Consider the following 16338-nt stretch of genomic DNA (forward strand, 5'->3'; position numbering starts at 1 on the left):
TTTAAATACAATAAGAGAGGGTGAGTGACAATGGCATACATTAAGGCGCTAAGCGGGCAACCCTGTCTCACAGAGCTCTCCATCAAGGAGGCTTGAACATGTACTGCGGGCATACAAGAAGTAAATGACATTGACCATCTTTTGGGCCAAAGCCAAGGGCCCGCATGGTAGCAGCAATGAAATCCCATTGAACCGTATCGAAAGCCTTTTCAATGTCTACTTGCATTGCGAGAACATCATGCTGGGTATATTTGGCATATTCCATTCCAATTAATACATTAGCCAGATTATCCAAAATTTGGCGATGAGGAATAAAGCCATATTGCGCGGAATGGATACTAGCCATAAGAGGTTCCTTTATATGATTCACAATGACCTTAGCCAAGATTTTATAGATCACCGGCATAAGAGAAATTGGCCGCCAATGCGAGAACTGCTCACAAAGCGCTTGTTTAGGCAGCAACTTCAATAAACCCTCTTTCCAACTGGCAAATCCGGTTTCACCCACGCAGCGTTCATCATAAAAAGTAAAGGTTCTTTAAAGGCTCCCAAAAAGAGAGAAAAAATTCCACAGTGAGCACATCCAAACCAGGCGAACGTCATCTTCGGAGAGCAAGCCTGTAAAAGCCGCCTCCATGGCCAAAGCATCATGAGGCAAGACAATTGAATGCATTGTAGATAACAAAAGTTGTCGTGCATTAATAATTGCGGCGGATGCCGCAGGGGGGGGGGGCGGCAAAAACAGTCCTAAAATGGAACACCATGGCATTTGCAAGCTCACGCTTCGAAGCTGTCCAAGCTCCTGGTCGAAACATAACCCGCTTAATAGTTTGAGAGGCCTCGAATGATGCAAGTGCTTAAAAAACTGCTTTGAGGCACATCCCTTGTCCACAAACGCTCAATGACGAGCATGAGTTTGCCATTTATCCAGTTTTCATTTGTCATTATGGAGCAGACACACCCTGACAAAGGGCCGTGGATTCAGTTTCCGACAACAGACGTGCGTCTGCTAAGAGTTGGAGCTGTTGATACATATGCTTGGCATCCTCAACATCACCACGTAATTGAAACATGTAATGCTTGCCATAGTCTTGAATTACACTCTGCACACGCCCAACAAAGTGAACCCAAGCAACATCAGAATCAAGATGCATTTGAGCAACCAAAGGGGGAATAACCTCATAGATCATCTCACGAAATACCTCGTGAGAATATGCATTGTTGATATGCAACAAACGCCTCTTGGAAAAAGGCTGATCATAATGAAGTTGCCCAAAGCGTAGCAACATCACAACAGGAGCATGATCAGATAAAAGCAAAGAACGGTCGATGCTCATTTCGCACACAAACTCGTCAAATTGTTGCATGCCAAGGACATATCATCGATCTAATCTTGCACGATATGCAGAAAAAGCATTATGTTGAAATGTATACCCCGAAACATTAGGATGCAAGAGGGTCCACAGGTCCAACATCCGTGTACACGCCACAAGATCCGTCCAAGCTTGCAATTCTATGCTTAACATGTGAGAATGTCCTATGGTGTTATTAGATGAAGCCAACGCATTGTTGAAATCACCACAAAGCAACGCATTGGAAAGCCATGGATAAGAAGATATCTCACGCCACAAAATAGCTCGTTGTCCCGAGGTCGTGTGCGCATAAACACCACCAAATTCATAAATCTGACCATTGATCGTGCATTGGACCACCATCCAACGACCCGCCGGATCATTATACGCCAGAACCGGCTGCAACTCATGCCTAACCATAATGAGAACACCTGAAAAGCCCAATGAACCAGCATATGCTATCCAGTATCCCGCAAAATACAAGCATTGCCTAGCATAATCATGTCGATTATGCTCTTGCAAAAACCACAATGTCAGCCTTACATGTATGTACATAGTGCCGAGTTAGTCTCCACTTGTTAGAGTTACATAACCCACGCACATTATATGAAATGCATTTTACACAACTATGCATTTAAGAGATATGTACAGAGGCAAAATAAGGATGGGACTAAGTTGATGTGCCCATAAGCACATCAACATCAACAGCCCGCGACTCAACCACACTATTCTGCATGCTTGTCTCAGGGGCAACTAAACTTTCAGATTCTTGAAAAGTTCCATGAACCACTGCATCCTTGTAAGAGTGCACCACCTTATTCCATGCATCCGCAAGAGTGCGATTATCGTTGCAAGGAAGGGGTTTTTGTCCTGCAGATTTAACCTCAGGATGTACATAATTACGAGAAGAAAGCTGCGAGCGCATCTTAACAGTCTTCTTGGGGGTCACCCAAGGAGATCCTTCCGCCGAGTCCACATTTTTACCCTTGTTTTTGGTTTCCGAAGAAGAAGGCGAATTTCCTTTACCCAAAGGATTTGTGGAAGCAACAGATTTAACCTTGCCTTTCTCAAAAGGTACAACATTAGGTAGTGCAGAAGCTGCAACAGCGGCAAATCTGGGATTAGGGACTTCTCTCATTAGAGATTGTGAGCTGAGGGACAGCCGAAAGAGGAGGTTGCAAAACAGGCTCGGAACATTCGGATTGTATATGTCCAAATTTCCCACAACGAAAGCATGAATTTGCAAATTTTCCCCATCTAAGCTTGAAAGGGCGTTTCCCAATGAGTGGATTCCCCAAATTGACAGTATTACCCTCAGGGGTGTGAACATCCGTGTCCCAAAGCACACAGAAGCGATATGTATTAGCATCGAGTTTGGGAGGACAAATCACTTTTCCCAAACGAGAGGCGAGTATAGGAAGGAAGTGGCACCAAGTGCGTGGAAAATCAAGGATTTCCACCCATAGAGGGCACTTATGACGGATTAGGCTTTGATAGTCCTTGGCAAGTGCCCACGGCAATACATGTGTCATCTGAGTACCAAAAAACAGGGGAGACAACTCAAGCAACATGTTACGGGCATCAGTATCTGCTAGCAAAACTTCATAGAATCCTCTGGCACCAAAGTAAACGCCTCGAACTGCCTGGCGTTTAAGCAAGAAGTCCACCCACTGACCCACAGTGGGCATCTTGCCTGGGTAAAACAGAATAACCGCATTCAAAGCATATTGCGCCACTGGGTCCATCAGTGCCTGAACAGGAATGAGCACTTTAGTAGCAGGTTCGTGCCCCTCCCAAGCATTCCGTGCACCTTCAAAATCCTCTAGCAGATAGATTCGGATTTCACCCATTTCCGAAGACTCAGGTGCCATCTGTTTTCTTCGTTTATATGCAGTAATAAAGGGTGCTCCAAAATCTGACATACAGACACACACACACTCTCTCTTTTTTGGATTTTATGATTGTTAATTGCTTTAAACTCTGTACAGAAACGCACAGACTATGTACATTCAACCACAGAGGGCATACATCGAGCAATTGAGTATTAGTGTAAAATTCCTCTGCTGAAAGAAATCTCTGCTGATTGACTGCGTAGGGGAAACTGGCCATGCTGAGATCTTCTGTGCAAGCCTGAACAGTCTCTGCAGGTTGATTACACACACACACACACACACACACACACACACACACACACACACACTCTATCCAGCTAGCTGGTGAGGGTGACTTGGGCAGTAGCAGGTGCCACGAGCAAAACAGGCCCTCACGCAGAGTGAAAACAAGCCCTCACGAAGGGCAAAAGAACGCGCACAGGCTACTGGGCGCGTGGACAGAGGCGCAGACAACGATTCGTGTAGGGAGAGCAGCAACACATGCGCGCGTCCAAACCTTTCACACTCCCAACACACACACACACACACACACACACACACACATTTTTTTTTTGTAAATCAATTTGATTTATCTATCTGTAGGAAACCTCAAAGAGAGGAAAACCCACCAAAAAGATGAAGTACAAGCGAAGGAACACAAAAGTGTTCGACTGTACAAAACAGCTAAAAGCATTCATAAGAAAGCTGATGTATCTCTGCAGTGATATCACCAACTTCCAAGGCGAACCGTAAAGATTGCCTAAGGGAAAGTTTGAAGAAAGGCAGGGGATCTGCATGAATTCGATGAAACATATGGCCATTATGCTATTGCCACAGGCTCCAGTAAGCCCAAAACCTGACCCACATGAAGAAGACTGCAAAGCGCTGCAACATCGGTGAGAAGATACCAAAAAGCCCAAACCGTTTATGGAAGACCGAAAACGGAGCCGCATACACGCAGATACCCGACGAAGAAAGTCTCTAGTAATACAACAATCCCACAAGAGGTGACAAACATCCTCCTTGGTAGATGAGCAACAGACATAGGATGAAGGGCGGATATGGCGCATCCTAAGAAAGGTACCCACAGAGAGCACACCAAGTAAACAACGCCAAAGAAACAAACGCTCCTTCAGCGGCCAAACGGCTTTCCCATAATGCAGATTCTCCACCAAATATCTGATTTATGCATGTGCCAAAGAGCGTTGCAATGATCAGCAAGCCATGGTTGAGGCAAAAGAAAAGCATATGCCCGACAAGCAGAAATATCTTCAAAGGGCATTTCCCGAAGATTCTAGTCAGACATGCAATCACCATCAGCCAAGGGTGGAACGGGCAAAAAACCAACCAACATTCTCTGCAATTCTCTCCAGAACTGGCGATAATGCATGCCCAATCCAAAACGGCGAGCGGCAAGTGGAAACTCCAAAGTGAAACCAGCTGCATCCACCACATCCTCAACCACTCGAATGCCACGGCAGGAGAGGAAATACGCTTGGCGAGGCGAGCGGTCAACCAAGGTAAGAGAAAAGGCCCGGCTCCAATGAAGACTCTCCAAGCGAAGGGAGTTTCCTTGCGTTCGAGCATTCCACGATAGATGATTCGTAACATGTTTCCAGGCAGAGAGCAAGGTGGAAGCAAGCGGGCATGCAGGAATATGGCCATCCATCTTACCAAATACCACCTCCCAAATAGATGGTTGCCAATGACCAAACGAGGACATAACCACATGCTGGCTCAAGTGTGCAAATATAAGAGTCCAAGGCTGAGATTGTTGCGTCAGTGTGGGCAATAGCATAGCCTTCCTTGCCAGGACATGCCTACGCAGGTCCAAATATTCAGACCACCAAAGCGCTTCGGTGTACAAAGTTTTGTCATTGACATCAGACGCAAGCCTTTTTTGTGTCCATGAGTTCGCCACAAATGAGACAAAATGGCCAACATGAGAGAGTCAAGACAGTGACGAGGCCAGTGCAATAGTGGCAAAAAGAACTGAACATATGCCATGAGGATACTTTGAATGATTCTTAGGCGAACATGCAATGGCCAAGTAGAAAGCTTCCAGTAATGTAGTTTAACATTCAAGCGTTGCATAACCCAGTCTACTTTTTGCGTGTGAGTGACGTTCCATCCAATTGGATAACCCAAATGCCTGGTGATCACATTTGGAGGAACAATCTCTCCTGGCCACAGGAGAGCGTGCCAATCACAAGAACGGAGTGGTAAAAGCTTGGATTTACGGAAGTTGACTTTAAGACCAGCCGCAATCGCAAACAATTCCAAAGCTTCCATAATCACTTGAACATCGCTCTGTTGATTGCGGGGCATAAACAACGAGTCATCCGCATAAGCTTGTCCAATAAATGAATGATCCGATGGCAACTGCAAACCATGAAGACGCTGCGCAGATGTCAAGTGATCAAGATACATCAACATATGATGAGTGGAAATAGCATCCAACAAAGCGCTAAGGGGGCAACCTTGCCTAACCGAACAACCAAGCGGCCACGATCTTGTCAATTCCCCTTCCAGGATCCCCGAAGACGTGCTGCAAGCATACAAGAAATAAACCACATTGACCAATTTAGGACCAAACCGGAGAACCTCATTGTGGTAGCAATGAAATCCCATTGCACAGTGTCAAAGGCCTTTTCAATGTCAACTTGCATGACCAACACATCCTGTTGCATGTACTTAGCATACTCCATGCCAATCATAACATTTGCCAAATTGTCAACGATTTGAGGACGAGGAATAAAACCATACTGAGCCTGATGAAGTCCTGTAAACAAGCAGTCCTTAATGCGATGGACCAGCATTTTAGCCAATAACTTGTAAACCACCGGCATCAAAGTTATGGGCCGCCAAGAGAGAATTGCTCGCAGAGTGCTTGCTTGGGCAATAATTTAAGTAAACCCCCTTTCCATAATACTGACAAATCTTGTTTTTCCCATGTCGCATTTACCATGAAAAGTAGGGGCTGTTTAAGAGCATCCCAACAGGAGAGGAAAAATTCCACAGTAAGTCCATCCCAACCGGGAGATCTCCAACGGCCCAATGCAAGCAGGGGACCATGCAATTTAGAAGCAGAGAAAGGATCCTCAAGGCATTGTGCCTCCCGCGAAGACATGATCGGACGAACATAAGAAAGCAACAATTGACGTGCTCGACAAGCTGCCGAAGATGGCTGAGATGGGGCTGCAAACACCTGACGATAGTGTGAAACCATAACATCAGCAAGTTCCTGCTTCGAAGAAGTCCAAGCCCCCGAGGGAAGCATAACCCGCTTAATTGATTGCGAGACCCTTGAATGATGCAGATGCTTAAAAAATTTCTTCGAAGCACAACCTTTATTTATAAAAGCGTGTTGACGTGCACGCGTCTACCATTTAGCAATTTTCCGCTTATCATTTTGCTGAATACATAGATTAGCTTCACATAGCTCCATCATTTCAGATTCAGACGAGGGCCGGGAATTAGCTAACTGTTGTAGGCGTTGACTAACCCGTTTCGCATCAAGGACATTCCCCCGAATGAGCTGCATATACTGCTTACCATAGTCACAAATGACACTTTGTACTCTCATGATAAAATGATACCAGGTAGCATCCAAATCAATATGCATATGGGCCAACAACGGGGGAATTATACCGGCAATCATGTGTCGGAAAGCTTCATGAGTAAGGTAGGCATTGTTAACATGCAACAAGCGTTTCCTATAAAGAGGCCGATCACAAAGACACTGTCCAAAAGACAAAGACAGCAGAAGAGGATAATGGTCTGATAGCGGCAGGGCATAATCTATTCTCATAGCACATACAAATTCTTCATACTGTTGTCCATTAAGCAAGTACCAGCGATCCAATTGTGCTCTATAAGATGAATGAGCGGCATGCTGGAAGGTGAAACCAGAAGCATCAGGATGCAAACAACGCCATACATCAATCATTTGAGCAAAGGTAAAAAGAAGATCCCATTCGTGTTTCTCCACAAGCAACATATGCGAATTTCCTGTGGTGCTGTCAGTTAAATCAGGGGTATTATTGAAATCTCCACAAAGAAATGCATTAGAAGTCCAAGGGTGAGATGAAATTTCTCGCCATAAAGCAACTCTTTGCCCAGAGGCTGTGTATGCATAAGTATCTGTAAATTCATGAACTCGACCATTCAACAAACATTGTAGAACCATCCACCGGCCATGCGGATCATTGTATAGCAGAACAGGCTGAAGCTCATGGCGAACCAGCATCAATAAACCCGAGAAATCATGCAAACCTGCGTAGGCAATCCAATAACCGACAAAATAGGAACATTGACCAGCGAATTCGTGATGATTATGCTCTTGCAATACAACTAAGTGTGCTCTAGATGTATGTACATAGTGCCAGGTCAGACGCCATTTTTCCAGGTTACATAAACCCCGCACCCTGTATGAGATGCATTTAATTTGACTTTGCATTCAAAAACCTATGTACAAGAGGCAAGAAACATGGTGATCAGGTGGAGGTGCCCATTGGCACATCTCCATCCACTACATCCATACGAGGACCCGGCCTCGGAGACAAAGCAGGAAACGTGTCCAAAGGGTTCACAGGTGAGGAGGATCTTTGTAAGAGTGCATTGCTTTGTCCCATGCATCAATCAGTGTGCGATTGTCATTACATGGAAGTTGCTTAAACGATGCATTCTTGTTGACATTAACAGAAGGAACGTAATTACGAGAAGAAAGTGGTGTACGAATCTTCATTGATTTTTTTGGCACCACCCATGAATTGACCTCAACAGGTCCAACATTTTTGCCTTTTGTAGTAGCTCCATTCCCAGGATCATTGAATTGCTGTGCCTTGCCTTTCCCTTTGTCCACATTCAAAGCAACCTTAACAGTAGAGGCTCCACTCTGCTTGACTTCGCCTGTGGGTTTTCCTGCAGGTTGCAAGACTGGCTCCGGACATTCAGATTGCATGTGGCCAAATTTGCTGCATCAAAAGCATGAATTCACAAATTTACCCCATTTATGTTTAAATGGGCGCTTGCCTACCCATGGATCTCCTGAATCAACCATAATTCCTTCAGGGGTACTCTTGTCAGTGTCCCAGAGAATGCAAAACAACAGGTCCAACATTTTTGCCTTTTGAAGCAGCTCCATTCCCAGGATCATTGAATTGCTGTGCCTTGCCTTTCCCTTTGTCCACATTCAAAGCAACCTTAACAGTAGAGGCTCCACTCTGCTTGACTTCGCCTGTGGGTTTTCCTGCAGGTTGCAAGACCGGCTCCGGACATTCAGATTGCATGTGGCCAAATTTGCCCATCGAAAGCATGAATTCGCAAATTTACCCCATTTAAGTTTAAATGGGCGCTTGCCTACCCATGGATCTCTTGAATCAACCATAATTCCTTCAAGGGTACTCTTGTCAGTGTCCCAGGTCTCTTTCTAAAGTGGTATTCATGTCTCTGTGTCCACCTGTAGTGCACCATGTGCATTGTGCAATATGGCTTGCCTAAGAGAAGGTAACACACAGAGACGGTGGCGAAAACACAAGAGCCTTACGAATGAGATAGTTGCTAGGCCCTTGGGAAGCAAGAGCCTGCAACCATTGCTTACCAAACTCGGAATTTGCATACTGGTTCTTTATGCTATCAAAGGGTACTCCTTGAATGGAGACTTCCGACCTCAACTCGAGCCAAGATCTGTCCTTTGCGACTCAACACATCTGTAACAGGGTTAGCTTTACAAGGAACATATTCAATTAAACCACCAAATTACTCAAAAAACTGAGACCACCTTGCCTAGCGGTCACTCCAATGTGCACTAGGCGTAGACTAGTCACTGGAGCCACTTGAGGGCTTGATGATCCGTACGAACAGTGAACTCTCTACCATACAAAAAATGCTTCCAATGCTTTAGAGAATGAATGGCAGAGAAGAGTTACTTATCGTACACAGAGTAATTCTTTTCTGCACTGTTTAACTTTCCATTGAGAAATGCAACTGGACGGCCATGCTGTTGAAGCACAACTCCTATGGCGACGTTGCTCGCGTCTGTCCATACCTCAAAGGGATCATCCCAAGAGGCAAGGATGAGACACGGAGCCTCAGTCATCATCGCAACCTTGAGAGCTTAAAAAGCCTCAACCGCTGCCTCGGACAAAACGACGCGCTGACGGTGAGTTTCACCCCTTTCAAAACATCAGTCATTGGTGCGGCAATGCGTGCAAAATTTTCTATATGTGAACTATATGCCTGACACAGACCTAAAAAAGAACGCACATCATATGCCATTTTTTTGGGCAAATCCAAATTACAAACCCGTTCTACCTTGCGGAGTCCAGCGTGACACCGTCTGCAAAAATGATATAGCCCAGATAAGTAACCTCAGTTAGAAAAAATTCCGACTTCTTAGCTGCAATATATAGTTGACACTCATCTAAACGGGTTAAAACCTTCTCTACATCTCGTTCATGCTGTTCCTTTGATGCAGAAAAATGAGAATGTCATCTAGAAAAATAAACACACATACGCCGATCATGTCACCAAAACGACCTGCCATGAGACGGTTGAAAGTACCCACAACAACAGTCAATCCAAAAGGCATAACAACATACTCCCATTGCCCTTGCTCTGTGTGGAAGACGGTCTTGTAGATGTCGCCCTTGAATACGCGTACTTGATGGTATCCACTCTTGAGATCGACTTGGTTGAAAACCTTTGTTCCATTGAGTCTCTCAAGGATATACTCAATGCGAGGGACGATCATCTTGTTGAGTGCCCTGTAATCTACACACAAAGGAGAAGACCCATCTTTTTTGCGGACAAACAAAATAGGAGCAGCAAAAGGACTTACACTAGGGTGTATGAATCCCCGGGCCACTAATTCAGTGAGTTGCCGCTCTAATTCTTCTTCTTGAGATTTGTTGAAGCGGTAGGGAGCCTTGCTGACGGGCTGTGCTCCTTCCATGAGTTCAATGCGATGATCCTGCGGGCGCTCGGGAGGGAGACGGGGTGGAAGATCATCGTGCAAGAAGAGATGCTCATACTTCTTAAACAAACTTGAGTACCTTCTGGAGTCGTGAAGTCCTGTGTTACTGCAGTGGCATAAATGAGTGCCGCTTGAGCTCCTCGTTGTAGCTCACGCTTAGCTTGCACATAAGAAATTAGAGGTAAAGAAAGGAGGCCTTGCTCAGTGCGAATGACCACGGGAGAGGCACCTGCCGGTGAGAGAGTGAGCGTGTTTTCTTTCCAACTAATTTGCAGATCATGCTCACGAAACCGCTTAATGCTGAGAATCACGTCACATCCTGTGAGAGGTGAAACAACAAATTTGTGGTGGAAAGATGCTTGTTGAACAAAGACTAACACACTAGGATATTCCTGCGTGATTACAGAGTGCATGCCGAGAGCAAATCCAGACACCTCGATAGGAGCCTCTGGAGTAGCTTCTAAGCGAGCCCTCTTTACAAGAGAATCACTAACCACATCATGCATACTGCCAGAGTCAAACAAAATCACAGTACGCTAATCATTCACATGACCATAACACCTAAAGATAGATTCATCAAGATGCTCATCAGAAACTTGTGGTGTACTACTTGGGTCAATCAAGACCCTAACGGAAGATGTGGGTTCTATGGGTGCTTTCTTAGAACAATCTTTTTTCATATGACCCTTAAGTGTGACATTGAAAACATCTTCCTTCTTTTCCATAAACGGTTCGTTCTTCAAGACTTAACCATCCTCCTACTCTTCCTTGAGCATATTTTTCATCAGGTGTCAACTTAGGTTTATCTTGAGTTTTAGCCTTTCCTTATTATCATTGTGAGACTTTTGTGCTTTAGGTATAGAGGAAGATTGAGAAGAAGAAGAAATACCGTTATGCTTACCATTGTTCTTACGGTTGTTCTTACCATCTGTAGGGTCTGAGGGTTTTGCAAGGTACTTTGAGATGACTTGTTCTCCTTAGGCTTACCTATGTTGTGCTTCATTTCTTGTGCGAGAGCTGTCACCACACTGCGGCATTGTAGTCCGTAGGATTGAAGACTTGCACATCGAATTCGATGTACTCATTCAACCCAAAAAGGAAAGCCTCCTTACGTTCTACATTCGATTTACGCAATTGAACACCAATCTGCAAAATATGGTTAGAAAAAGACATAACAGGAGTGCCATTCTTAAGGCCCCCCCAATCTTCTTTTAATCGATCAAGGTACTGTGGTGGCATAAAAGCCTTGAGCTTGTCTTGGAAGTCGACCCAATTGAAAGAGAGGGGTATGCCATCCGCAACATGCTCAAGATGCTTAGCCAACTGTGCCTCCTGTCAAGCTTGATACCAATTAATGGCATCACCCGCTAGATACATGGCAACAATCAAAACCTTACTGTTGTTGGTTTTCTTGTTAGTCGCAAAGTAAGCATTAAATTGATGCAACCAAGAATGAATTATAGAAGCATCTATCTTACCATCATACTTACTGAACGTCAACTTCTTAGTGACTGGATTGTTGGATTTGTCGTCTCTACCCGTGCTACGTGATGACTTGCCGGCCTCCTTGAGTGGCTCGCTCTTTGGGGAGAGTACCTGTAGCTCTTTCATGCATTGGTCCCATTGTGCCTCTTGCTCTAACTCCATAGCCGCTCGCTTTTCTTCGGCTGCTATGCATTGAGCTTCGCGTGCTTGCTCACGCTCGAGCTCCATAGCTGCCCTCTTTTCTTTAGTCGCTATGCGTTGAGCTTCGGGTACTTGCTCATGCTCGAGCTCCATGGCTGCCCTCTTTTCTTCAGCCGCCGTTGAAGAGACAGCCTTTTGTTGCAGGTGCCGGAATCCCCTTGTCTTTTTGCTTTTTCTTGCCTTCTTCTAGCGCCCAAGGGCTGCCTATATAGGTGCATCCATGCTGGGTTGGTAGCATTAGTTTCAGCCCACGATTTTATTCAGAAGCCCAAAGGTCACTTAATTTTTTAAGTGAGCCTCAGAGGTGGCTCACGTGCGGTAAAAGGTGGTTCGTATCTGGTGAATGCTTATGCTTGGAATCAGAGGGTATGCAAGTACTCTAAGTGCTTGGACATGCACGTCCTACGTTCAGGCTCACAAGGGTGCTAGAACACTTCCTAGGCTAACCTAAACCCAAGTAGGAGTTACAACTTGTCCACAAGCACATAGGGTGATGTGCACGTGACAAAGTAATTGAACGGAAATCTACACATACGGTTTGTGATATGTGATGCCCTTGTGTGAAGTTTCTTCCATTCAGCTTGTGTTCTTGCCAGTGATCTCTCTCCTTGAGAAAAGAGCAATAGAAGACTATGGCCTTTGATCAAGGGATTCTGCGATTGGAATCCAAGGAAGCCTTGAAGAGTTGCCATACTCAGAGATTGGGTTGAGATTGTTCTGAGTTGAGGGCTTCGGCTCTCAAGTTTCTCAGTTGGGAGCGAGGATATGTAATAAATAGTAGCTCTTCAAAAATGAGTGTGTGTGTGTGTGTGTGTGTGTGTGTGTGTGTGTATGGGGAATAACCTGGAATGCGATTGGTGATTGCACTTGGGTCTCTATGCACCTATACAATAGGTTATGATCCCGTTGGCACGCCTGTCCATCTTTCAGCACATGTAAGTTCCTTTTGTAATTTTTTTGATTGTAATCTGTTGATGTTTGCAGTTATTTTCGGAACTGAGGCTTAACCCTGGCCCCTTCTCTCTACATCATGTCAAGTCAGCACAAAAGGACTGGAAGTTGCGGGCAGCAGCTCTTCAAAGTACCCAAGCTCAAAAAATTTGCAGAAATCTGCATAAGAGAAAACAGCTGGTTAGAAGGTTCACTTCAAAGGCGGGGTTTAGTGATATATTCAAGGTATAATATGTACTTTTTAGAGCATTGAAACATGTATACGTACAGGTAACAGTGATGTTTACAGATGGCATCTGATTCTGAGGGGAACACTTAGAGACAATCCAATAGGGAAAGGATACGATCGAGGGCCTCTTAGAGTTTCTAGGGTAAAGGAGCTAGTTTAGTAACGGAGAAATTGCGAGGGCTTGATCTCTGTGATTGCTGGACTGTTTTGTGCACGGATAAGCTCATGTGGAAGGTAAAGCGGAGGACCACTAGTAGAAGAAATCTGACGATGAACGACACTCTGTGCAGAGAGCACGACGGAGATGTTCTTTGTGGTGCTTAAAACAAATGGTTGTAGAGGGATTTAAGGAAATGGGAGCCAGCAAGCCTCGAACTCAAGCTCTGCCCAATAAGAACGCTGTATTCTTGAGTTAAACTACCCAGAGCTCAGGTCTTGAGTGTGCTATGACTGGTGCAAAAACATTATATCTTCTGGGGATCCACCCATATCTAAACCAGGCCCTATCTTTTTATTGCTACCTTTACCCTAAACAAAAATTCAGTAGCAAAAGGCTCAAGAATGAGATGTAGCATTTACTATGATCTCTGCAAGAAAATTCCAAATGGGGGCACCATTTTGTGCTTAGTCAAAAGAAAGTCTATGCTTGAGTGTCATTTTTGAGGAAAAGCTTTTTAAATCATGAAGGACCAGATTTGTTAGTTACCATCAGGCATGAATAATAAAAAAAAAAGAGTAAAAAGGAATATCTCAGTTTAAGCACGTCCAGTGACGTGAGAAGCATGAGAGTCCTAGCCCTTTTTGCTTAGGAAAACATGACAAGAGAGTAGTGGCCAACACATGAAATTGGACTTGGCACTAAGACGAAGTAAACACATCACTATCTTGTCTAGGTTTTTCTTCCATAGTACATGCATTTCTGAACTAGTATAGTTAGGCCAAATGTAATCGAATGTACACCATGAGGATGAAATATGGAGGCCAAGGAAACATTTTTCTGTATGAAATCTTTCCGCAAAGTTTTTGGTGAGCCAAGAATGAGCTATTTCATAAAATTAGAAATGAGTTAAAAGATGCCTGTGGAATACTCTACCATTAAATTGCAAAAAGCAGGGGCATGAAAGATGAATCATGATCCGTCTGCATTTCCTCTCAATGTATACAAACACGCATTGTGTAAAAAACAACTTGCTAAATCATTACAAAAGTCAAGAGAGGGTGTTGCGAGACAATAAAATTGATATTAAAAAAATAGACCATCCCGTTACAGGGAATGTCCCTTTTTAGGCTTCCATTCCCCATTCCGATTCCAACTTCCTGTTCCAAATCCCCAGTCCGTGTTTTAGACATGAGTATCCGTAACTGGGAATGGCAATTCATGCCTCTGTTCCCCGTTCCCCATTCTGATTTTTTATTCCTGGTAACTATGCTGCCAATTTCTCCTTGACACTCATGTGAAAAGTCTAATTTGCGTCTGGTATGCTCAGTACAATCTCTAGGGATTAGTTACACTGCTTCATAGATTGCTAGCACTCCAGAAGATGATAAAAATCTTTTGACAATGCATTAAGTTGTATTCTTAGGGACCTTCTTGGCTACCAGAAATGAGACCATGTTTGGAGGAAATTTGTCATGTAGAGCATCTTCCATGCAGCGGACAAACATGTTTCCTTTTTTTGCTGGAAACAAAAAAATTCTATTAAAATCATACCTATGAGGGCATAATCCCCAAGGTAAAAAGGTGTAACGCCAGTTAATCAAAAAAGTAATTCCAAAAAGACCACAATGGTGGACCAATATTTTTTTTCCATCTTTTTCCTTGTGCAAAGAAAATCCTTCCATTAGTATTAAATCTGCCCCTGCCCAATGGGCTATGCCACTTTGCCAGGGTTTTGTGTAGCCCCAACATCAGTCTATTTTATTTTGTAGCATGTTTATTTTTAACACTTTTGTCCATTTTTTTGTATACCCAGACGACACACACATTTACACTGCTCGATCTCATAGGCTGACTTTGGCCTCTAGAAGACATCAATAAAGCTTTCTTTCTAGTTGGAAAGTGGGCAGTGTTTGTCTTATCATAGTCACTGTTAACCTTGCTATCATGTCAAATCCCCACATCAAGCTATTCATATTCTGTAATGTGCCGTGGAAGTGATTGATGGTGAATGCCCAGGATGAGTGCTCAGTGCGTATTAAAGGTTCCTTTGATTGAATGAGAGAGTTCCTTTTATATCATGTGAGAGATGTGCAAAGACTAGAGAGAGATGATATTGTGAGTGAAAGTTCTGTGAGTAAAAGAGAGAGAGAGAAGACTCACACTGGATGGAGACCCAAACCCCACTCCAAGGGGCCCCCTCTCTATCATTAAAGAGGTATTTGCTTTAGATTGCACAAATGTTGATACAATGGTCTTAGATGCTGAGATGCTGATGGGATCTTGTGGTAGATGCTTGACGATGAGGCTAGGGGCTGGAAACTGAAAACGCTAGGGCTGATCTGGCTAGGAATTGCAATCTGACGAAGAGGCTAGGGCTGAAATCTGAAAATGCTGGGCTGATTCTACCGATGAAGTTGGCGATGGGCTGATGGCTGAAAAACGGTGAAGGTGCTTGTGCTGCAGGTACTGGAGGTCTGGAGAGGTGACCCCTAGGGTCTCCTATATAGATGCAAAAGTCTAGGTCAAGTAGTGTCACGTTGAGCCCCACGACCTTATAAAATGATGCTAAAATGTCAGTATTAAGTTGATGAACTACTAATAAGAGGTGCTTTGTATGCAATTATTACCTAGGCTTGGTACTAATGGTGCTGTATGGCAACACTCCCCAGTGCCTACACTTAGCAGACATTGGTTGTGCTCATGTGCAATCAGAAGGTATGCAGCTACTCTAAGTGTTTGGACATGCACGTCCTGGGGACAGGCTCACAAGGGTGCCAGAACACTTCCTAGGTTGTCCTAAACCCTAGAAGTAGGATTACAACTCGTTCACATGCACATAGGGTTAGATGTGCATGTGGCATATTCAATGTGTTCAAATGGATACATGCACCATACATAATGGCTACTTGGATTTACTTCGTACTAAGCATGTTTGATTGTTATTTGCTGAGTGCATGGTGTTGGGAAATGGCCTTTTGTTTCTCTGATCCATAAAATACATCCTCTCTATTGAAATGATTTATTTATATGCAAATGAATTCAAGTTATCAAGCATTGATTGAGGCCATATATTTGATGTCTTCAGTGTTTCATTTAACAACATTCCTTTTCTT

General features: G+C 44.1%; 1 protein-coding gene across 2 annotated transcripts in view; it reads left to right on the plus strand.

Annotated features, from left to right (window-relative positions):
* Positions 1–16338, plus strand: part of LOC147417850 (uncharacterized) — a 285145-nt gene that overhangs the window by 11347 nt on the left and 257460 nt on the right. For both annotated transcript variants that reach the window (XM_086506721.1, XM_086506722.1), the window contains exon 2: positions 12870–13061. In XM_086506721.1, the coding sequence (XP_086362847.1) occupies positions 12870–13061 (192 nt within the window). The remainder of the gene's footprint in view (positions 1–12869; positions 13062–16338) is intronic.

Source organism: Adiantum capillus-veneris, chromosome 30 (genome assembly GCF_014529385.1).
Source record: "Adiantum capillus-veneris isolate H3 chromosome 30, ASM1452938v2, whole genome shotgun sequence".
In the NCBI taxonomy this organism is placed as follows: Eukaryota; Viridiplantae; Streptophyta; class Polypodiopsida; order Polypodiales; family Pteridaceae; genus Adiantum; species Adiantum capillus-veneris.